This window comes from Danio rerio, chromosome 2 (genome assembly GCF_049306965.1).
Source record: "Danio rerio strain Tuebingen ecotype United States chromosome 2, GRCz12tu, whole genome shotgun sequence".
Classification (NCBI taxonomy): Eukaryota; Metazoa; Chordata; class Actinopteri; order Cypriniformes; family Danionidae; genus Danio; species Danio rerio.
This window is the reverse complement of record NC_133177.1, coordinates 54,075,001-54,099,032: the sequence shown is the minus strand read 5'-3', so window position 1 is coordinate 54,099,032 and position 24,032 is coordinate 54,075,001. Positions and strand designations below refer to the sequence as shown.

The following is a 24,032-nucleotide window of genomic DNA, read 5'->3' as shown; positions in this document are numbered from 1 at the left end:
CATTTTGTTAATCACATAACTCATGACGTCCTTATGATAATGTTTAAGCAACAACAGCAACGCAACCTGTGAACTTGTGAAATTAAATGGTGTGAACAGTATTTCACTCAGGTCATTTGTAGATTTCATTATAAATAATTACATAATAGAAATAGATTTAAATGTTAATTACAGTAATCAGTAAAATTATAGACAATCATTTGAGTTTTTAAAGGAAGCAGTTTTCTTATTTTAAATGTGCAGATTACCTACTTAAAGGGGACCTTGCATGCCCCTTTTAACAAGTAAATCATGTCCCTTAAGTGTATATGTGAAGTTTCAGCACAAAATACCACACAAATAATTTTGTAGAAGTCTTTGAAACTGCCTCTTTTAGGCTTTAATCCAAATTGTACTGTTTTTGTCACTGTGACTTTAAATTTAAATGAGATTGTGCTCTTTTTAAGAGAGGGCGTAGCTACAAACAACCATAGCGGCAGATTTAACACAGGACTAATGCCTCTTAGTTGCTTACATCATTTAAGGCAGGTATGGTTTGGAAACTCTGTTGGTGAATGGCTGCTTCTTACTCAGGGCTGTCTTTGTTAATGAGGGGGAGTCGGGGCTTTCCCCCTCTGATGACATGTACAAAGAGACAATGTCAATCAAAGTGTTTATGCAGTTTGACTATAAAAAGTAGAATTAAATCATTTTTACCAGTATCGACTGGCTGTGGTTAAACAACATTTAAAAGTGATTTTTGCATAACAGGTCTTCTTTAAAGGGATCAAAAATGATTGCAAATAAAAGGTGAATATTTTATAAAAACATTCTTTATGTTTTAGAACTCAAAAGAAAAAAAGACTTATATTGAAGCCACTCTGCCAAAATGACAGGTTGAGGAATGCCTCTTCATTATGTAACAGTGTGGCTAAACCTCCAGAGAAGAACAATATTAAACCGAAACACAAAGATTTAAAAATCTGTGGAATCTAAGGGTGAAAAAATATTTAAGTATATCCTATAAATTTGTCCAAATTAAGTTCTTAACAATGCACATTATAAATCAAAAATTAGGTTTTGATATATTTACTGTAGGACATATATTCTCTAATACTCATAAAATATATTCATGGATCATTATCTATCTTTAAAATCCGAATCAGAAAGAGCTTTATTGCCAAAATGTCAATAAATAAAAATCTTAAATATAGCTTTATTTAATATTAAATTCACTTTATATTCTTTGATCTTTGGCATAAAAGGAAAATATGTCATTTTGACCCATACAAAAGCCATTTTTAAAAATATCCCCATGTAACATAAAACTAGAAGACTAGACTAAAAAAGGTCATGTCAAACGTTACCGCCTGCTGATTCGGCAAATCTATACATTGTGAAAAATCTCCCACAAATTTGTACGAATTAAGTTCTTAGCAATGCACATTACTGATCAAAATAAGTTTTGACATATATACAAATGGACATTTGATAATTATCTTCATGAATCATGATCTTTAGGAAAAAACATTTATCAGTCTGATCAATGTCTAAAAAAAGTCATGTTAAATGTTACCACCTGCTGATTTGGCATACTAGAACTAAAATCTCCCATGAATATGTCCAAATTAAGTCCATTTTTGATATGTTTACAGAAAAACATTTAGAAAATATCTTCATGGACCATGATCATACTGTAAATTAGAAAATTTTATTTTGTCAAAATGCCAATTAATAGGTAAATATTAAATTAAATATTACTTTATTAAATATTAAGTGAATTAATAATCTAATGGTCTTTGACCTAAAAGAAAAATCTATAATTTTGACCCATGAAATGACCATTTTTTTAAAAAATTCCCATGCAACATGAGACATGTTTTGTGGATCAGGGTCACATTTTGCATGCGTTTCATTTTAGCAATAATAATAATAAAAAACATTTCTCGATCTGATCGATGTCAAAGAAAAAGGTCATGTTAAATATTACCACCTGACTATTCAACATACCACAAATCTAAAAAGTAAATATTTAAAGTAATTATTACTTTATTAAATATAAAATTAACCTAATAAGCTAATGATCTTTGACATAAAAAAAATCCATAATTTTGACCCACACAATGACATTTTTTTAAATATTCCTATGCAACATAAGATTAGTTTTGTGGACCATTTATTTCTTTTTAGCAATAATAATAAAACATTTCTCAGTCTGATCAAGGTCAAAACAACTTATGGTTAATGTACCGCCTGATGATTCAGCATACTAGGAATCCAAACATTGAAAAAATTGTCCAAATGAAGTTCTTAACAATGCACATTACTAATGAAAAATTACTTTTAGATATATTACAAATATCTTCATGTTTCATGATCTTTACAATCATAAAGAGCTTTACAGCCAAAATGGCAATTGATAAGTAAATATTAAAGCAAATAATCATTTATTAAATATTAAGTGAGCAATAAATGTACTTAATGATCTAATGATCTTTGGCATGAAAGAAAAATCTATCATTTTGACCATTTTAAAAATATTGCCCATGCATGTCCCATAAGAGTTTTGTTTGTCTTTTTAGCAAAATAATAATAATAAAGAACGTTTTCTCAGTCTGATCAATGTCATAAAAAGGTCATGTTAAATGTACTGCCTGCTGATTCGGCATACTAGAAATGAAAGGTCAAGCTGAGTTCACTGCATGGATGGATACATTATCTGCTTTGGGATGTACACTGCACATTTTGGCCAATATACTAATACATTCCATGTGTACTGGTAATCTGCATATTGTACAGTGTGTAGTGCGCGCACACACTGCATACTGAAGAATATTGCATTGAGTGGTATGGTAATATGCCATTCTAAACACAAACAATGGTCGTCTTGGGTACAGTACTGACGGGTGAGCAGATGGAGGATTACAGTGGGCGACCAAAGAGCATAAGGACAACAGATGGAAACCCTACACTACAGCTGATGCGGGATTTCTGGATTTATTCTGGATTCAAGACTCACGGAAAAGCTGCATTTCAATGGCAAAGGAATTCTGAAGAGATTTATATATGGGTGAAAGAGAAGATGTGGGAATTTGGTGTCTGCCTTAGAATAAATTTCATATACACAGAAAACACATTAAATGCAAGTCAAGTTTTGTGTAAATAAAACATCAGAAGTGTGGGTTAAATAATGTTAATGATTATTACTCTGCACCCCATATATTTTGTATCTATTGTTCAGCATTAATGAGCAAACGCCTCACACATCTCCTTTTATATTTATATTTGTAACAAATGTCAATATATATCAATATACTGTATGTGTGCATATGCATTAGATTAGTCAGTACTAAAGCCAAAACTGCAACTAATCTAAAAAAAAAAAAAACTTAAGATCACAGTGCAAAAATTTGAACACCCAAATTAATATGTTGGGGACAAAGATTAAATAAAAAAATAAAAATAAAAACAGGGAGGAGAAAAGAAAATAATAAAAAAATTTGAGAGAAACAATCTACAATTTCTTTTATTTAGTTCAAAATTTGTAGACTTTTGAAAGAACTCACTTGACTTTAAATGCTTTATCTTCCTAAAGATGTTAGGTAACCAAAGTCCTTTTTTTCTGGGCATACTGTAACCAACCCCGGCTCATTCTGATCACATATCTCTCAGGAGCTTTGTTTCTTTGCAGTTTTTGTTTTCATGAATCCACCAGAGGCTTCTGTGTCACTTTTTGAGATCTCAAATTTTTCTCGCGAGTGCCATTCGCGCCTGCTGTTCTCTCATTAATCCACCGGAGCCCACTGTCGAATGACTGACTTACTGACTGACCAACCGATCGATCGATCCCCCCACCCTCCCCCTTCCCTAAACCCAACCAAAAGTGTTTTAAAAAGCGCCGATTGACTTGTCCATCCTCTTTCCTTAACCCAACCACAGTGTTTTAAAAAGCAAAAGCCCCCTAATTTTTTACCACATTTTTTAGATTTTACCACATTCTCACCCTGTTATTTACTAGTTTATTTTATTTTTTAGCTTTTGTTTTTATCCTACTTGCTTTCTGGAACCGTTCCTCACCAGACTAGAACCCCATTGTTGTGGTCAACTCTGTTTTGCATCTCAAGTTTGCATCTCAAGATGTAACAGATGTAACTGGTAACAGTTGAAAAGCCGTCCATACGGAGGTAAGCAGTCAGCTGGTTAGCACCAAAAGGAAAGGCGTCATACTGTTCTGTAGCGTTCGTTTTAAACACGAAATGCAGCCATTTGTAGCTCTGGCTACATAATTTGCAATCTCCGGAAATGTATATGGGGCTACATTTTCAGAATGAGCCTATGTTGACCATAACTGTTTAATAAAACTATTTTGTTTAAATGCACCAACATGCTAATTGCTGCTTATATTCTAAGAATTGGATAAAAATATTAATTTTCAAAAAGAGATGTACTCACTTATGCTGTGCGCTGAGTATGTTTTGAAAATGATTATTATTATTTTTTTGTAAATAAATAATATTTAAATCAATGAAAATCTTTTGAAAATACAAAAAATAAATAAATAAATACATTTAAATTCATGTGAAATATTGCAAAAAATATTACGAACTACAAAATTTCAGCAAAATTTGACATTTAATTGCACTTAATTGTTTTATTAAATACCTAACATAAGTTTGGGCTACTAATTGCTGGACTAGTATGGCAAGTTGTTTAATTAGATTAGCTTCAGATTTGGCTATAAAAGAAGAGTTTAGATGCAAAAACATTTAAGTGTCACCTGAAATTTTCTTCTAAAGTGGGCATTTTCATCAACCTCATCTGTTTTTGTTCAGTTGTTTCACTTTAAAAAGAATAAAAGGAAACACTTCTTTCCCATGAATGTAAAACTACTGCATCTACATGAGCCTGAGAAAAATGCTTATCTTAGAATACAATTTCAGCCGGCAGAGGGTTTTGTATCTGAACTCCTTATATATAAATTTAGTGTAAGTGATCATGCTAAAATATATTCATTATTATATATGTTTTAATAAATAATTATGAGCAAAATTATTGTTTTGCTCAGAAAGAAAACGGAATTAAACATTGATAGTACTACTAGTTAGCATCAACTAAAAATATGTTACCAAATAAACAAATAAATAAATAAATAAACCATTTCTTTGAACTTCTCCAATGTTACCAAATAGTTTCTATTGTGTTTCTAATAAAAAACTGTGAAACAGTGCAACAGCCCACTTTTCCAGAACATGCCTCGTGATTTAAGGTATCATGTCAGGAGGACAAACAATGGAATAAGTTGAACAGCAAAGTTTAAATTAACCTAGAGGTTTGTCTCTCTAAAAAACAAACAAAAAAGTAGTTATACATGCCTTAGTAAACTGCTATAAAAATCACACACAAAAAAAAGAAATAAAATCTACTGTATTGTACAATTATTTGGTTAAGAACCATATACTAATGTTTGCGAGACCCTCAACTCATTACAAAAAAAATTCTGACTCAGTATGTCTGCCTTGTTTTGTAGTACAAATATCCAAACAATCTTAAATCAAGATGCAAGATTATAAAATGGCAAAATGGCATATTAAGTGATTCTACAGGGTTTTGTTTTTGTTTTAGGAATCAAATTCATTCTTAAAAAAAAACTAAATCTGAAAACAAGGCTTTAATATCTTTAGTCATTTTCCTTTTCAAGTATGCATCCTGATTTAAGAAATTTGAAATGTTTGCATTGGAAAACAAAACAAAAATATTAAGCAAGAAAAGAATATCTTTAGTAGTAGTGCTGCTAATCGAACACCTACAACACAAAACCAACCTGAGGCTGAGCGCCACTGCTTCCTGCTCGAAACCCTCCACAGAGGTGCACACAAACAAAAAAGACGTACGTAAAATGTCAGAAAAGCAGTGAAATGAAACTGCGAAAGAGAAATGAGAAGGTTGTCTGGAGCCACACATGCACAGGCTGGAGAGACGCGCTTCCAGCAGATGTTGGGACTCGTGTGGTGGATTACCTCAGGGATTGATTTGACAAAGCGAATGCCGTCATTAGCTCCTTTAATCTTGGCCAAGCAGTCGCAGAAATAATCCCAGTAGTCTTTCCTGCTGCCCAGAAATGTGGTCCTCTCTTTCTGGTCAAACTAGACACAATGGTCAGCAGGTTAATAATAATAATAATAATAAAAAAAATCACTCTAAACATGATTTTAGCTTGACTGTAGACATCTTTATCTACAGTAGGTCACCATAGAATGTCATGATAACAAAAACAAAAAGAAATTAAACCAGTTTTAAAGACTAAATATTGTAGTAAAATAAAATTCTCAAGAAAAAAAAACTATTAAGTATTAATGGCTACTGATTTTGGCAAATAGTTCCAAAGAAAAAAAAAACACATCAATCTTTAAGTAGAAACACTAGTGTTTTAGCAATATATTTCAATAATCCATTTTGGGTTTTTTTTTTCTACTTTTTTGTAGGATAGGACAATATTCTGTCAGAAATACATATCATCTTTTTGAAAATCTGGAATCTGAGGGTTCAAAACAATCTAAACATTGAGAAAATAGCCTTTAAAGATGTCCAAACTATGTTCTTAGCAAAAGAGGCTATTCATTTTTGATATACAGTTGAAGGCAGAATTATTAGAGCCCCGGTTTATTTTTTTCCCTGATTTCTGTTTGACAAAGAGAAGATTTTTTTTCAACACATTTCTAAGCATAATAATTTTAATAACTTATTTCTGATAACTGATTTATTTTATCTTTGCCATGATGACAGTAAAATTTTTTGACTAGATATTTTTCAAGATATTTTTCAAGATACAGCTTAAAGTGACATTTAAAGGCTTAACTAAGTTAATTAGATAAACTATTAGATTAACTAGGCAGGTTAGGGTAGTTAGGCAAGTCAATGTATAACAGTGGTTTGTTCTGTAGAAAATTAAAAAAATATATAGCTTAAAGAGGCCAATCATTTTAACCTTAAAATAGCTTTTTAAAAAATTAAAAACATTATTTATTTTAGCCAAAATAAAACAAATAAGACTTTTTCCAGAAGAAAAAAATATTTTCAGACATACTGTGAAAATTTCCTTGCTCTGTTAAACATCATTTGGGAAATAGTTAAAAAAAATCAGAGGCTAATAATTCTGTTAATAGTAATTCATTTTAAAAGCTCCTAAAATCGAGTACGACAAAAAACTGAGCCATACTTGCAGCAGGTACTCCAGTTTAAAACAGAACTTGTGAAGGCTGGAGCTGTCATCGGTGATGGGATCTTCGGTGTCACAATGCTCCTTGCTCAGCTCAGAAACTGCATCTGCAAAAACATATGGACACATATGGACTTATTTGTGCAACCTCCTAAAATGACAAGATTGATGATTTCAGATTTTTTTCTCAGTATTTTTAAAGAATGCTGAAAACCTGTAACTATTGATTTCATAGTAGGAAAAACAAATACTATGGAAGTCAATAATTAAAGGTTTATAAAAAATACCATCCTTTGTGTTCAACAGAGGAAAGAAACTCATAAAGGATTGAAACAAGAAGTTTTCAAAGATCATTAGTACAAGTAAATCTGCACATGGAGCTAACATGCATGAAAAACATCTGATTACATTTCCTGTACTGTTATAATTAATAATAATGGAGTATGTGTGGAAATATTGTAGTGTCCCCAGAATATGCCTAGTGAGAGATAGTTCACCCAAAAATGAAATTGTACACACTATTTTCTCACCCTTAAGTGGTTCCAAACATTTATGAGCTTCTGTATTCTGGTGGTGAACAGTAAAGCAGATATTTTGAATAAACCTGTAACTATTGATTTCATAGTAGGAAAAACAAATACTATGGAAGTCAATAATTAAAGGTTTATAAAAAATACCATCCTTTGTGTTCAACAGAAGAAAGAAACTTATAAAGTAATGAAACAAGAAGTTTTCACAGATCATTAGTACAAGTAAATCTGCTAGTGATGGGTCATTCATGAACGTTTCGTTCATTTTGATTGAATCTTCAATGACTCGGGAACTACAAGTCCCCTCAGGGAGTGATTCGTTCATCCACACGTGCGCATATTTGTGCAGGTGGTACCGTTCATTTCAAGTCTTTTGAGTTGTTCATCACGGAAAGGCAGAACCCAATCATATGCGTTTAGAGCCAGAAAAAGAATTGAACCGTTCATCTCTCGAGTCCTCTATCGGGTCTGAGTCATTCGTTCATCATGGGCCAATCATATGCGTTTAGAGCCAGAAAAAGAATTGAACCGTTCATCTCTCGAGTCCTCTATCGGGTCTGAGTCATTCGTTCATCATGGGCCAATCATATGCGTTTAGAGCCGGAAAAAGAATTGAACCGTTCATCTCTCGAGTCCTCTATCGGGTCTGAGTCATTCTGTCACGTGATGAAAGGTGAACTAATTCTCATGGCTCCTATCAACTCAGACTGTGTACATTGGTTAAGATTATATGTGACTGTCAGTGTAATGTGAATGAACCAGAGTTGAGCTGAGCAAAGACACAACAATACCTTCATAGACAAAACAGCAGGTAAACATTGAATTATTATTTTCTCCTTCTTACAGTATTCTATTTATGACTTATTTGTCGTGTGATCAACCTTTTGGGCTAGTTGTAGATGTGTTTGGAAGCAATTCGTAAAATTTTAATAATATTTTGGAAAATTGAACCAAATGAACAAAATAACTCGAAAAAAAGATTCCTTCAACTCGATGAACGAGACTCAAAGATCCGAGTAAGTAAAATGATCCGAACTTCCCATCCCTAAAATCTGCACATGGAGATAACGTGCTTGAAAAATATTTATGATTACATTTCCTGTACTGCTGTAATTAATTATAATGGAGTATATGTGGAAATATTGTAGTGTCCCCAGAATATGCTTAGTAAAGGATAGTTCACCCAAAAATGAAAATTGACACTATTTTCTCACCCTCAAGTGGCTCCAAATATTTATGAGCTTCTTTATTCTGTTTATGAACAGTAAACAGCATATTTTGAAGAATGCTAAAAACCTGTAACTATTGATTTCATAGTAGGAAAAACAAATACTAAAGAAGTCAAAGGTTACAGGTTTCTTCGAAAACATCGTCCTCTGTGTTCAACAGAAGAAAGAAACTCACAAGGAATTGAAACAAGAAGTTTTTAAAGATCATTAGTACAAGTAAATCTGCACATGGAGCTAACATGATGGAAAAACATCTACGATTACATTTCCTGTACTGTTATAATAATAATCGTGAGTATCTGTGGAAAAATTGCAGTGTGCCAAGAATATGCTTAGTAAGTAAGAGACACAAAAATAAAAATGTAAACACTATTTTCTCACCACAGAGAAGTTGCAAACCTTTATGAGTTTCCTTATTCTGTTGATGAACAGTAAAGAAGATATTTTAAATAAACCTGTAACCACTGACTTCCATAGTAGGAAAAACAAATACTATGAAAGTCAATAGTTACAGGTTTCTTCAAAAGTATCATCCTTTGTGTTTAACAGAAGAAAGAAACTCAAAAAATTGAAACTAGTAAATGATGACCAAATTTTCATTTTTGAGTGAACTATCCCTTTAAATCCCCACTTCAAGAGACACACACAAGCAAAAATACATCATGCATGTGGATGAGAAAGATTTTACCATGCAGATCTCTGATGATCCTCTGAAGCTGGTTTTCTCCGACTGTGCTCATTATTATACTGAATGTTAGTGTTGATAGATCATAAAGTTTACATTATGCCTGTAAAACAAAGCCAACATAAAAAACAAGGTTACACTAAAAGAATAAAGACAACAATAAAGTAGTAAATCTCAAAATGCTTATGATCTCTTAAGGCGTCATAAAAGGTCATATTTTTACAATTTACAAGTTTGAGCTAACCTTTTCTGCATAATATACAAACTACATTACTATGCTCCTATAAACGCGTGCTGTTTGATGACATTTTGCTGAAGGTAACATTAGATTAAGGTAACACTTTACAATAAGGTTGTATTAGTTAAGGCATTTACTAACATGAACAAACAATGAACAATACATTTATCACAGCATATGGTCATGTAAGTTAATGAAAATAAAGTTGTGTAGTAGTTCATGCTAACTAATGTTAACAAACGTGAATTTAGATGTTAATTATGAATCAGTAAGTATTGATCTATGACTGATAACTGCTGTTCAAGTGTTGTTCATTATTAGTTCGTGTTAGTAAATACATTACAAATGAAACCTTATTGTAAAGTGTGACCTATTAAAGTACTGAGGTTCTACTTTTGTTTTTAAACGTGAGGAAATGTACACCCAAAAATTCAAAACACCTTAAATAATATATTGCAATCATCTTAATTATGAAACATAACCTACAAACCTTACCTTTAATATTTAAATGAGACCGGGGAGACAAACGCACCTGCTGAAGTTTACAACTTCTCAACAGCGTTCGGCGTTTTAGTCATATTTCTGCCCTTTGCTTTATTGTAATGACACATACATGTATAAAAGACAAACAGACGTAAAAACCGATAAACAGACGTGAATAAAGACATACTTTATACAGATAGATGATCTTTTCCTCATCGATTATTTACAGTAGATAAAATCCTGACCTGCTGCCATCTCATGGGGCGGTTACTAAAATTGACGGATAGCGGGCTAATCCAATCAGAGGCGACTACGTAATAGTGCAGTTTGGTTGCGCGGTAAAAAAAAAAAAAAAAAAGTAATGTAAACAAACACGTCAGATTGCATGAGTGGTTGATGAAAAAATAATGTAATACTTGCGCTTGACTATAACATTGTAAAATTTGGCATTTTTATGAAAAACAAAGAAATTGAATTTCTGTGTAATAATATGTTGATTATGGCAAAATTTTATATTCACAAATGTAGGTTTGTTAAAGTTTCTCCTTGTTTCAAAGCATTTAAAAATTATTTCAACCTTTTATATAAATCTAAAAAACAGGTAAAAACAAAAGGTGCCTTAAAGCTCTAAGCTTTTGTCAACGTATATGGACTGACCCCCTTGAATGTAATGTATTTTCTTTTGTATTATTTAAGCTTTATTTATCTTATTTATTTATTTATTTTTGTACTGTTTTGTTTATTATATGCTGCTTGGATATATTGTTATATATGTTTAAGAATGGAAGTTGAAAATGCCTGTTTCTTATTTGAAGTTTAAATAAAAAAGTAATGTAAACAAACACGTCATGTGATTAATCGCAATAACCAAAACACAGACACCACACATTTTTTTCAGATGTTAACAAATGTATGTTAAAGTATAACATCTGTTAAATGTCATGAATAAATGTCTTTTATTAACGGGAAGAAACATTAAATCAATTTCAATAGCCATCCATTTAAGTTTCACATGCAGTCATCGGCCACTTTATTAGGTACACCATACTAGTACGGCGTCGGGTCCCTTTTTTCCTTCAGAACTGCCTTAATCCTTCGTGGCATAGATTCAAGGAGGTCCTGGAAACATTCCTCTGATTTTTTGGTCTATATTGACATGATAGCATCACACAGTTGCTGCAGATTTGTCGGCTGCACATTCATGATGCAACCCGTTCCATGGTCAGTAAAAATACTCAGGTAGGCTGTGGTGTTGACTCGATGGTCAATTGGTACTAATGGGCTCAAAGTGTGCCAAGAAAATATCCCCCACATCATTGCACCACCACCACCCACCTGAACTTTGATACAAGGCAGGATGCATCCATGTTGTTGACGAACTCTGAATTCTGAACCTACCATGCGAATGTCGCAGCAGAAATGGAGACTATCAGACAAGGCAAAGTTTTTCCAATCTTCTATTGTCCAATTTTGGTGAGCCTGTGCGAATTGTAGCCTCAGTTTCCTGTTCTTAGTTGACAGTAGTGACACCCGGTGTTGTCTTCTGCTGTTGTAGCCCATCCGGCTCAAGGTTGGACGTGTTGTACATTCAGAGATGCTCTTCTGCATATATCATTTGTAAAGAGTGATTATTTGAGTTACTGTTGCCTTTTGAGTAACTGTTGCCTGACCTCCGTCATCAACAAGGCATTTGCACCCTCAGAACTGCCGCTCACAGGATATTTTCTCTTTTTCGGATGAATAAGTTTATTTATGTGGTCATATTTCACATTGAAGGTTCTTGAGGTAGTGTTGATGCATAAAGAGTCTCAAAATCTAGAACGTCTCATTTTTACATTACAATCAAATATTTAATGCATACACTTTAATTGATATTTCTTATTTTAAATGCTTTTGATAAATGGCAGGCCTCTCTCATAGATCATAAATGAAAATCTATGAGGGAACAGAAACACGCACATGAGCCTGCTGGGTTTTGCGTTTCATGAGGAATCAAACAAAAATGATTTGAGTGAGGGGTGGGGGGTTGTACCTATTTCTCACACCGTAATAGGATGCATCGTACATTTACTGCAGTTTCATAGTTTTCAGGTTTCAATCTTCGCTCAGCCTTTGATTACCTGTTTCCATTAACATTTTCTCTGGAGATTTTTATAAAAGGTAAGAGAGAAAACAAAACACGTCTTTCACTGAGATATGTTGCACCATATTGAATGAGATACATGTTTTTAACTGTACGCTTCTCTATGGCTTCAACACTGAAGACATGTTCTCTGAAGATTATCGCAATGCTCTCTCAAAGTTCTGCAAAGGATGCTCATGTTGATTTAAATTTCAATTCAATTGTTATGCAATACAATGTTATCTACAGTACAATTCATTCAAGGAACTTGTTTTCTGAAACATGGATGTCCATTTAATGATTTGTTTTTTATTACTAACTGTGCATATATTATAAATGTTATTAACTAAATGTTAATAAACAACTTTGGCCCACAGCCACTAGTTTAGGCATCTCTGATCTATACAGATCTGTTATGAAATTGATGTTTCTTTAATAACCAGGTCCATGTTTTACACCTTTCCAGGCTTTTGGTTGAATATCTCTTTTTTAAATTGTGCATCAGGATGGATCTCCAAACAGTGACTCCAAAACAGAATGAAAACTCGACTTATGATTACAATGACGATTACCCTGATGAAGCCTGTAATAAGATGAATGTTATCCAGTTTGGGACGATCGTCTCTCCGATCATTTTCACCATTGTGGTTATGTTCAGCTGTGTAGGAAACATTTTGGTTTTGTGCGTCCTCGTGAAATATGAAAATCTGCGATCCCTCACCAACACGTTCCTGCTAAATCTAGCCATCTCTGATCTGATTTTCACTGTCGGGTTGCCGTTCTGGGCCTACTACTATGTCAACGGCTGGACTCTTGGAGATCACGCTTGCAAAGCGGTTAATTACGTTTTTTATACGGGATATTACAGCAGCATCATATTCATGACGGTTTTAACCATACACCGATACGTGGCTGTGGTCCACCCTCTGTCAGTGGTGATGTCCAGAAAGAGCATCCACTGCTACGCCACGTCAATTGTGGTCTGGATCATCAGTTTATCCGCTGCCATCCCACAAGCCATGTTCAAAACGGTTGTGAGAAACCCAATTGACACTCAAAGCGAAGCCTCTGATGTAATCAAGCTCTGTGATTTCGATGGTCAAATCCACTGGAAGCTCTGGAGCACGTACTTACAGAATGGCTTCTTCATTGTGGCTTTCCTGATCATCGCTTTCTGCTACACCGTGATTCTGACGCGGCTGCTTCGGCCGACGTCTCACACTCGCAAGAAGACCGTGCACCTCATCTTCTTCATCGTGCTGTTTTTTTTCTTGGGATGGGGGCCGTTTAACGTGGCCATATTTCTGGACTCGCTGATTTCGTGGGGGATCTCTCCTTTTAACGAATGTGAGGTCAGTAAGTCAATCGACTACTTGATGTACGTCTCTCAGATGGTGGCGTACTCACACTGCTGTCTGAATCCAGTGGTTTACGTTTTTATGGGAATAAAGTTCAGAAACCACTTGAAGAAAATGCTGTGGACTTTGTGTAAGAACAACGTGGAGCCACCGAATCGAAACAGCAGGATTATTTACTCCAACGGCGAAGAAATATCTATGTATTAGACCAGGGGTGCTCAATCCTGTTCCTGGAGATCTACCTTCCTGTACAGTTTAGCTCCTACCCTGATCAGACCCACCTGAACCAATTAATTAGGACCTGAAATCCACTTGATAATTACAGACAGGTGTGTTTGATAAGGGTTGGAACTGAAATCTGCAGGAAGGTAGATCTCCAGGAACAGGATTGGCCACCCCTGTATTAGACATTCCTGTTGTTAAAGGGGTAGTTCACACAAAATTTTAAATTTGGTCATCATTCTCAACCTTCACTTGCAACAAAGCTCTTCTGTTAAAGAAGATATTTCCAAAAATGCTGGAAACCTGTAACCATTGACTTCCATAGTATTTGTTTTAGGAATGTCAGTAGTTACAAGCTTCTACCATTTTTCAACACATTTTCTTTTGTGTTCAACAGAAGATAGAAACTCAAACAGTTTTGGATGTCATGTTTTATAAATATCAATGATTATAGGTTTCTACCATTTTTCAAAACATCTTCTTTAGTGTTAAACACACAAATAAAACTCTTAAAGGATTGAAACCACTTGAGGGTGAGTAAAAAAAGGGATAGTTCACCCAAAACTTATCTGTCATCATCATTTACTCATCCTTCAGCTGGTTTGAATGTTATCACTGGATTGAATGGGCATCAGTGGTTATCAGCTGATAGATATGGGCCAGTAGGGGCTTTCTGCACCTACTGTTAAGCTCAGAAGGTTGTTATCATCCATCCACATGGTTATTCATCTATAGATCACATAACACTGCGGTCGTAAATTAACAAGAATTATTTATATTATTTATTAAATTTTCCATTAATTGTATTTTATTAATGTCTACCCCTACCACAACCCTAAACCCAACCGTCATAGTAATGTAAAAACAGATCAGGATCTGGAGTCTTCTTTATAGAGTGGAGAAACTATAACGTCAATTTGTATACAAAAAAAACGGAAGCGAGTTAGCATTTTAGCAGTTCCGGTTCCTTTGTCCCAAAGTCAATAGGTATTTTTAATGGGATTTCGGTTAAATCTCTTAAATAAGGTTCTAGGCTAACACACTCAAGATACTTTCACGTTTTATTCTACGACATACACATCAGTTACATCACACTCTTGATTTTTTTAATCAGTTATGCTTCTTTAAACAGACGGTTGCTATCAAGTTGCTAAATCGGACTACAAGCGGTGTCGGAGACGTTATACGTCATCGAGCTGATCTGATCTGGCTTTGGGCATTTGGTTTTTTCTGTGTTTTAAATATTTTCATGAATGGTATTTTATAGTTTGTAGTGTTTTTCTAATGGGAAATTCATAGTGTGTGTAGATAATTGCTTCACTTGAAAAGACCGTCGAGACAGATTCATTTGTTGATCATTTATTTTAATTAAACAATATTATGGGGATACTGCACCAGTGCAGCCTGTCTCTTTCTTGCTCTCAGTAATGCAAACATGTGAATAAATGTGTAAACAATATATACATTTTAACTGTAATTTTAATGTCATCAATAGATTTTTCGTCGTTTTTTTTCTTCATCTGAACACATTTAACTCTGTCATAACTGCAGTAGTTACACTCCTCCGTCCTCCTTAAAAGATTGATAGCAGATGTGACTGTATGAGCTGCTTTTCGCTGTACTTTATATTAAATGTTGTTCTCTATCCATGATGGATCTTGCAGGCATATAGACTTGTCCTTCACACCTCATTCCTATCGTCTGTTACTAGGTTAGCAGGCTGTGTGCAAGTGAGCGATACACTTATTTAAATATGTCTTATGATAATATTATGTAGGCATACTTCTACATACAGTTTTAAAACTTTTACAACAACCGTAAAGCAAAACAAAATGTATTTTCAACGTAAAAAACTATCCAAAAGGCATGTAGGTCTGTGTTTTTGTGTATTTATTTGTTTATAATATAGAGTGTGGATTATAATATAATAAACCGAGAGAGTAAATCTTTATCATTGACCATATTTAAAAAAAAAAAAAAAAAAAAAAAAAAGCTTGACAAGTTGTCTATAGCAGGGTGGTGCTGACGTCAAAGGCAAACGCCCTGAAGACGCTGTAGTCCACTTATAGCCTAATGTTAGCTTTTCAATTGTTGCGTTTGCATTTAAGATCCAAAAGTGCTGAAGTTGTATTTTCGTGCGAGGATTATCCGGCTGGACAAAATGTAGAAGTGTAATGAACAGTGTTTGAACACAGAGCTTATTATTTGCAATCTTCGAAAAGCCTATGGGAAAATCCTATAAGGATTTTATCGAGGGAACCAGTTTTATGCTAGCAGCTGATTAGCCTACAAGGTGACATCAAAGTTCCTCTACTCTATTAGTATAGCTGATTAACCATGTGAATGGATGATAACAGTCTTCTGTGCTTACCAGTTGGCGTAGAAGCCCCCTACTGGCCCATATCTATCAGCTGATAACCACTGATAACCCCCATTCATTCAAATGATAACATTTGAATCGGGTGCATCCCAAGGTTCAAAACCTTCATGAGTTTCTATCTTCTGTTGAACACAACAGAAGAGATTTTATTTTTGTAAACTGGTAACCATTGACTTCCATAGAGTTTGTTTTTACTTGAAGTCAAGGGTTAAATGATTTATTCAACATTCATCTGTGCTCAACAAAATAAAGGAACTCAATGGATTGGAACCACTTCAGGGTGAGTAAATAGTGCACTGTAAATATTACATGATCAATCAGTCAACATATGTTTTTAGTTCATTGTAACTTGGTAAACTTGTTCTTAATCAAGTTAATCATCATTTTCTAACTTAATTTTGTAAGTTTTAAATCAGTTTAATATAATACGAGTTCAAATGACTCCTAAGGTTAAATTGATTGAGCTTAAAAATGTATGTCAAGCAGTATTGTTTTACAGTGACATACAAGTTTGAATATTGCATGTCGATTTTGTGTAACACAGTGAATGCAAAGTATCTGTTCTGTAACTGAACTAATTAAATGCTTTATATTAAATCTTACTAAATGCATCATGTAAAATGCATGCCAGAAAAAGCAGAAGATATATACACTTCTGATAAGTTAACTTGCCTTAAAATTAAATTTCTTTTTCCTTTCTTCAATTCAGCCATGACTGATGCTGCAAATTATGAAGTGTGTGTGTATAGAATGATAAAGAAATCATTTTAAATGCATATGTTTAACTTCTGTCAAAATATATCAAGAAAATGAGTGAAACGATGCACTAATACATACAAATATTTCTTCATGCTATAAATAATGAACAAATAAATACATGTGTACATGTTTATAAATCTTATCACATGAAAATATAGAAGGTGTATTCAGTGCGATTGTGTAATGTTTCAAATAATGTTTGTCATTAAAAAGAAATGTGTAAAAACTCTATATTTTGCTACAAAAATAAAACTTCAATTACAAACTGTTTGGATTATTATTATTATTATTAAAGGATCAAAACACCCTGAAGCACTTTTTTTTTTTGGAGATTTTAACAGATTTGTGTATGTTGAGCATCAGTTAAGACAATGTTAGCACCTGTCAGCTTTAATTGTGGGGAAAACTGGATAATTTGAAGATTTTGTCGGCTAATTTCATCATCCGGGTTTAAAATCATTTTTGGGGCGGGATCAATCGGTGACGTGGCGTCAATGGAGTGATGACATGTCGGTTTCTTATTATTATTCATGGCAGAGTTTTCTTATCTTACCGTATGAGAAGAGCCTGCTTCTTAATTGATCAAGACTGCACGTGCTTACTGAAGGCAAGGCAGACCTGCCAAGCTGTAAGACCCAATGACTGAGTGAGACAGCATCCGTGCACGCTAAGCAGTATTTAGCCATTTATAAAGGGTCATAACGTTATTTGTTTCCATGATCCACGTGGATTAATGCATGTGTTTCCTCGCAATGCTGTCAGAGCCGATACAGCAAAGCTGTTGTTTTGCAGCAAGCATTTTTGTCGGAAGAGCTGTACGAGAATTGGAGAATGGCGGATTTTGTCTTTTATCGGTTGAGTTCGTCACCATTCAGACAAATCGCCTATATCTGTGTTGCTGTGTTCACCTATGTTTAAAATGTTACAGATTACCGGCAGGGTTAATAGTTGAAAAAGATAGGGCATAAGACCTGCTGCACTACTATACACTGTGTCTGCATTCAGACCCGAGGATTCTGGAAGAGAGAAGTCCTCCTCATTTATAGGGCCCTATCTTACACCCAGCGCAACGCGGCACAAGGCATGACGCAATTGTTGTTTGCTAGTTTCAGCTCGGCGCTGAGCTGAAACTAGTCGTTTTGACGTGTTGCAGCACGCTGTTTAAATAGCAAATGCATTTGCGCTCATATGCGCGCCCATAGGCGTTCTGCTCTAAAAAAGGAAGTGTGTTAAGTCGCATTGATGGCGTGTTGCTATCTTAGTTGCATTAGTTGTGCGCCTCGCTTAAACATTGTTTTATACACAAAGGATGTACAGCAATATGCAAATATCTTTACAAATTAAAACGAATTAAAGGATTAAAATATTACAAAAATTATTATTTTTTAGCCTACATAAATATAAAACCACTGCCTCCATGCCTTCTTCATCTCAGGAGGCTTTTTTAGTTCATTCATAACAATTTGCATTTGTATAATGTTATCATTATTAGCAGTATTATTTGTTATATGCATATTTAAATTTGTTTTATTAAAAACAAGCTTAGATTTGCCCACCTTTCAGGTTTTAGACCATATGGGGCACAGTATTTGGATATAAATCAGTTTTTTGAATACACTTCATTATTATGTGAGCTAACTTTCAATGGCTTTCTGACATATCAGCTTATTTTATTATTTTTCTCTTTTATAAGATTTGCACACGTTGGCTCATTTTACTGAATTAATGCAGTGTTGGAGTTTTCCCACAGCCAATTAATTAGTTTGGTGAGACTACAGATAAGAAAAGTGTAATTAATAAGTCATTTTCCTTCTGAGAGGAATAATTCACCCCAAAAATTAGAACCACCTCCTAACTTATTCACCCTCAAGGCATCCTCTGTGTATTTTTGTTACAAAAAAACATTATCTTGCCTAATAAAACGTGTGTTAATCCTCTATACACATAGAAGCCTCCTTTATTTGGAAGCTTCAAATAAAAAGGGTCACTACTCAACACTGTTCTACAGGAAAGAGCCAGAATCAAATTTACAGTTACTCTGATCAAGTTTGTCTAACAGGAAAGAAAAAACAAAATGGTTATATACTGTACTCAGATGTCTTAAAGGCTGATTTATATTTCTGCGTTGAGTGATCGGCATGACCCACGGTGCATGCTTTGCGCGTAGTCATGCTTTTATACTTCTGCGTGTTGTCCGTGTTGCTCTGCAATAACACTTCTAAAACGCTAGGTAGCAGGACACATGTTCCTCTGTGTCGAGTTTCTTTGCGGGTGTTTTGTTTTTTCAGAATGCTACCTTAACGTACAAGTGGCTCAAACTCACTCATTCAGAGACGGCAGACGTGCAACAACTTTAATCAAAATTTAAACACAAAACAACAGTTTCAATCTGGAGTTCCTTCACGGGATGCAACACTTATAAACATTCGCTCCATCGGGCTCACGGCACAGCCCACACTCATCACATCAACCAAGCTGACCAATCACAAAACTTGCGATACGCATTGTTCCTGATGTGCAGTTTGACAGATGTGCATCAGCCACATCGAGGGCTGTGCGCGCTTGATGCAAATGTATAAATCAGCCTTAAGGGTGAGTATATGAAGTTATTTAAACCCAAGCTCACTGTGGAAATGTACCCAAGTCTATATTTCTAGGGACTGTGTACGCTTTTTGCTGATCTCAAATTTTCTTTTCACGTAACTCCAGCAGAGGGCGCAATATACACTTATATACATATATATAATGTATATATACATATATTTAATGTGTGTATATATATATATATATATATATATATATATATATATATATATATATATATATATATATATATATATATATATATATATATATAATGTGTGTGTGTATGTATATATATATATATATAAATATATATATATATATATATATATATATATATATATATATATATATATACACATATATATAATGTATATATATATATATATATATATATATATATATATATATATATATATATATATATATATGTGTGTGTGTGTGTGTGTGTGTGTATATGTATATATATATACACACACACACACACACACACACACACACACACACACATAATATACACATATAATGTATATTATTTATATACAGGCCAACGTGCTGTGAATTGTCGAACCCTGTCCTTGTGGTCAACTCTGCTCTGCGTTCCAAGTCCGCAGACTAACGCGGTGAGCTATTGAGCAAACTGGTAACATCAGAAAAGCCATCAAAGCCACAAAGTGAAGTAGACCAAAAGATCCTCAAAACCTTGACATAATGTGTGTGTGTGTGTGTATATATATATATATATTCAACATTTAGCTTAAAATGAAATTTTAAATAATGAACAGTATACTTAACATAAAGAAATGAGCATAAAGAAAAATATAGAGATATTTTTAGAAATGCTGTGAGTTTTAAACACCTCCAACCATGGGAGACACCTTTTGTGAAGACAATTTTAATTGATTTGATTGATTAAATTGATCTTGACAGGTTTCTCAGTCAAGAAATTAATTGAATAGCATATGCCTGACAAAGTGAAGTAGACCAAAAGATCCCCAAAAGCTAGACATACTGCAGAGATCCAAAGAAATTAAATCTAATGTAAAATATCAACATGTTTGCTGTGGCCTCAATCTGGTTTTGGTCATTAAAGGCACAGAATGTAATTTTTACACACAGCACACATGTACACTAATAAAAATGACTCCTTAATATGTATATTTTTATAGTCTATCTGTAAAACCAGACAACATTATCAAATGAAATAAGTGTAGTCAACTCAAAATTGACTGAAAGCTAATTTTACTCATTTGAAAAGAGTTTTGAACTCAATGTTGAAGGTAATGAGCTAATTAAATACCTCATTACTATAACTTAAATGGAGTAAGTTCACTGTACTCATATAGATTAGTTTTTTAACTCAAATAGTTTGTAGCAATCGGTTTCCTTAAACGGTCTGAGTTGCTTTAACTTATTGGGTTTTACAGTGATCAAATTGCTTCGTTTAATCAAATAGATTAGGTTCACAGTACTCATTAGGAGTAGTTTTTAAACTTAAACGGCTTGTTGTAATCGGTTTCCTTAAATAGTTTGAGTAACCTTAACTTTTTGGTTTTTACAATGTTGTAAAAACTCCTTATTTCTCTGCATTTGAACATTGTTGGAAACATTTAGGATAAAGTACTGTATGTATAAGTGAAAAAATGTAGTTTTTTGCATATCTTCATTAACTAATCTTACATATTATGCATTTATTTTTTTTTAAATAGTAAAAATATCCTACATTTGCCCTAATAAATAAAGAACAGTAAACAAAAAAAAAAAAAAAAAGAAATGAAGAAAAACATGTTGAGATATTTTTAGAAATCCTGTGAGAACAACTACAACCATGGCAAACACATTTTGTAAAGACTAACCAGCTAACCCTACTGTGGTCTTAAAACTATGCAAATATAATGTGTGTGCGTGTGTGCCTGTGCATGTCTGTACAAACCTAAATCCAATCTAAAATATCAACATGTTTGGCCTCATTCTGGTTTTGGTAATTTTCCATAAACTACTTTTATCAACACAACATCTTTTATATCTCACTTTATGGTCTACATAAAAGAGACATTTCCCAGTGTGCTATTCTAACACACAGCACACGCTCTGCAAACTAGTCAAATAGCTTATTTCTTGTGATTTGAACATTCTTTGAAACATTTTGGATTAGACAGAAATACAATAATGTTTGTTTTTGGATATTTTGATGTACAAATCTTACATAATATGTCTTTACTGTTTATTATAATAATAAAAGATATACTACATTTATCTTAAAATTAAATAGAAAAATAATGAAAAGTACTGTGTAAGATCAACTGCTTCATTAATTGTTTGAGCTATCCTGCAGACCTGTTCATCATAATTTTGCACTGTTCAGTACTATTTTTACCATAAACTATTTAGTAAACATACATTACTTAAGTCATTAAAGAATGTTTTTGGGGTTTCTGTAAATGAAGTGATGGATCAGGGAGAACAGTGTATTTACTTTCTTTTTCTTCTTACAGATCTTATGAGTTCACCCCAGTTTTCACACCTTCTCAATCATACACGCTCGACTTGTGAAATGTGGTCGCCTGATATAAGTTCTTGTTATTTCCTGTCTCAATTTTTATATTGTACAAGATCAAAAGCGTCTAGGTAAGAGCTAAAGATGGCTGGAAACTTTGCTCAGGAAACCTATTCTAACTTTAGAAACAGCACTTTAAATAAATTGTCGTTGTGTGCCGACTGTCCAAGCAAAGTTCATCCCAAAATATATAAGATTACTTCACCATTTACTCGCACTCATGTGGATCTTAACTCACAGCCATATTACCCTGCAGCCCAATACTGGTTACTCACTGAAGCTAAGCAGTGCTGAGCCTGGCCAGTATCTGGATGGGAGACCACATTGGAAAACTAGGTTGTTGTTGGAAGTTGTGATAGAGAGGTCAGCAGGGGGCGCTCAACCTGTGGTCTGTGTGAGTCCTAATGCCCCAGTAAAAGTGAAGGGGACACTACACTGTCAGTGGGCGCCGTCTTTTAGATGAGACTTTAAACCGAGGTCCTGACTCTCTGTGGTCATTAAAAATCCCATGACACTTCTTGTAAAGAGTAGGGGTGTAACCCTGGTGTCCTGGCCAAATTCCCTCAATCGGCCCTTACGATCATGGCCTCCCAATCATCCCTATACACTGAATTGGTTCTATCACTGTCTCTCCACTCCACCAATAGCTGGTGTGTGGTGAGCGCACTGGCGCTTTTGTCCTGTGGCTGCCGTCGCATCATCCAAGTGGATGCTACACACTGGTGACCCCCCTCATGATTGTGAAGCGCTTTGGGTCCATGGCCATAAACAATAAATGCGCTATATAAATACACATTACATTACATAAACTTTTATGAAATTATTTCTTATGTTGAACACAAAATAAGACATTTAAAAAAATGTTATAGAGGAAGAACAGCTTTCAATTTTATTTAAATCACCTTAATAAAACCTGCCTGACAAAGTAGATTTACATTTAGTCATTTAGCAGACGCTTTTATCCAAAGCGACTTACAAATGAGGACAAGGAAGCAATTTACACAACTATAAGAGCAACAATGAATAAGTGCTGTAGGCAAGTTTCAGGTATATAAAAAAGCAAGACGTCATGCTAAGACCCAAAGAAATAAAAATAAAAAAAAAACTAATGAGAAAGAAAATATTTGAGATCTACAAGGAGATCTATTTGTGTTATCTCTGACTAAGATTTTCATTTGTTTGATGATCTGAATCACTAAAGTGTGAAAAAAGATGCAAAATAAAAAGAAACCAGTAAGAAGCAAATGCTTTTTACACCGCTTCATGTCGATTGTATGACATTGTATACTTGTCTTCAGTATTTTGATTAACTTACACATAGATTGTACATGCATTATTAGTGCAATTGCATCCATCTCCAAAGATATGCAAAAAAAATCATATGCAAAAACGTTAAGATTTATGGTCGCACTTTACAATAAGGTTCATTAGTTAATGTTAATTAATGCATTTACTAACATGAACAAACAATGAACAAGACATTTACTACAGTATTTATTCATGCTGATAAACGTTAGTAAATGAAAATACAGTAGTTCATTGTTAGTTCATGTTAACTCATGGTGCATTAACTAATGTTAACAAGCATGGACTTGGATGTTAATAATGCATTAGTAAATGTTCAATTATGATTAATAAATGCTGTACAAGTGTTGTTCATGATTAGTTCATGTTAGTAAATGCATTAGCTA

The 24,032-nt window shown here is 33.9% G+C and overlaps 2 protein-coding genes across 10 annotated transcripts in view; one reads left to right on the top strand and one right to left on the bottom strand.

The window, feature by feature from the left end:
• The window catches only part of fyco1b (FYVE and coiled-coil domain autophagy adaptor 1b), a 210,961-nt gene that overhangs the window by 89,298 nt on the left and 97,631 nt on the right, over positions 1 to 24,032 (bottom strand). For 5 of the 9 annotated variants that reach the window (XM_073930642.1, XM_073930627.1, XM_073930631.1 and 2 more), the window contains exons 1-4: positions 10,548 to 10,632; positions 9,643 to 9,742; positions 7,196 to 7,302; positions 5,997 to 6,122 (exon numbers count right to left, since the gene is read on the bottom strand). In XM_073930642.1, coding sequence (XP_073786743.1) covers positions 5,997 to 6,122; positions 7,196 to 7,302; positions 9,643 to 9,694 — 285 coding nt within the window. In that variant the 5' untranslated portion in view covers positions 9,695 to 9,742; positions 10,548 to 10,632. Of the gene's footprint in view, positions 1 to 5,996; positions 6,123 to 7,195; positions 7,303 to 9,642; positions 9,743 to 10,372; positions 10,633 to 24,032 lie in introns of those variants that run through there. The other 4 variants (XM_073930634.1, XM_073930653.1, XM_073930659.1 and 1 more) reach the window with 3 other exon arrangements.
• Positions 12,441 to 16,029, top strand: xcr1b.1 (chemokine (C motif) receptor 1b, duplicate 1). Its single transcript, XM_068214783.2, has 2 exons — positions 12,441 to 12,520; positions 12,949 to 16,029. The coding sequence occupies exon 2, from the start codon at positions 12,989 to 12,991 to the stop codon at positions 14,045 to 14,047; it is 1,059 nt and encodes a 352-aa protein (XP_068070884.2). The 5' UTR covers positions 12,441 to 12,520; positions 12,949 to 12,988; the 3' UTR covers positions 14,048 to 16,029.

Excerpts from the sequence above, each read along its gene's own strand:
- xcr1b.1 (XM_068214783.2), top strand. The coding sequence starts at position 12,989 with ATGGATCTCCAAACAGTGACTCCAAAACAGAATGAAAACTCGACTTAT.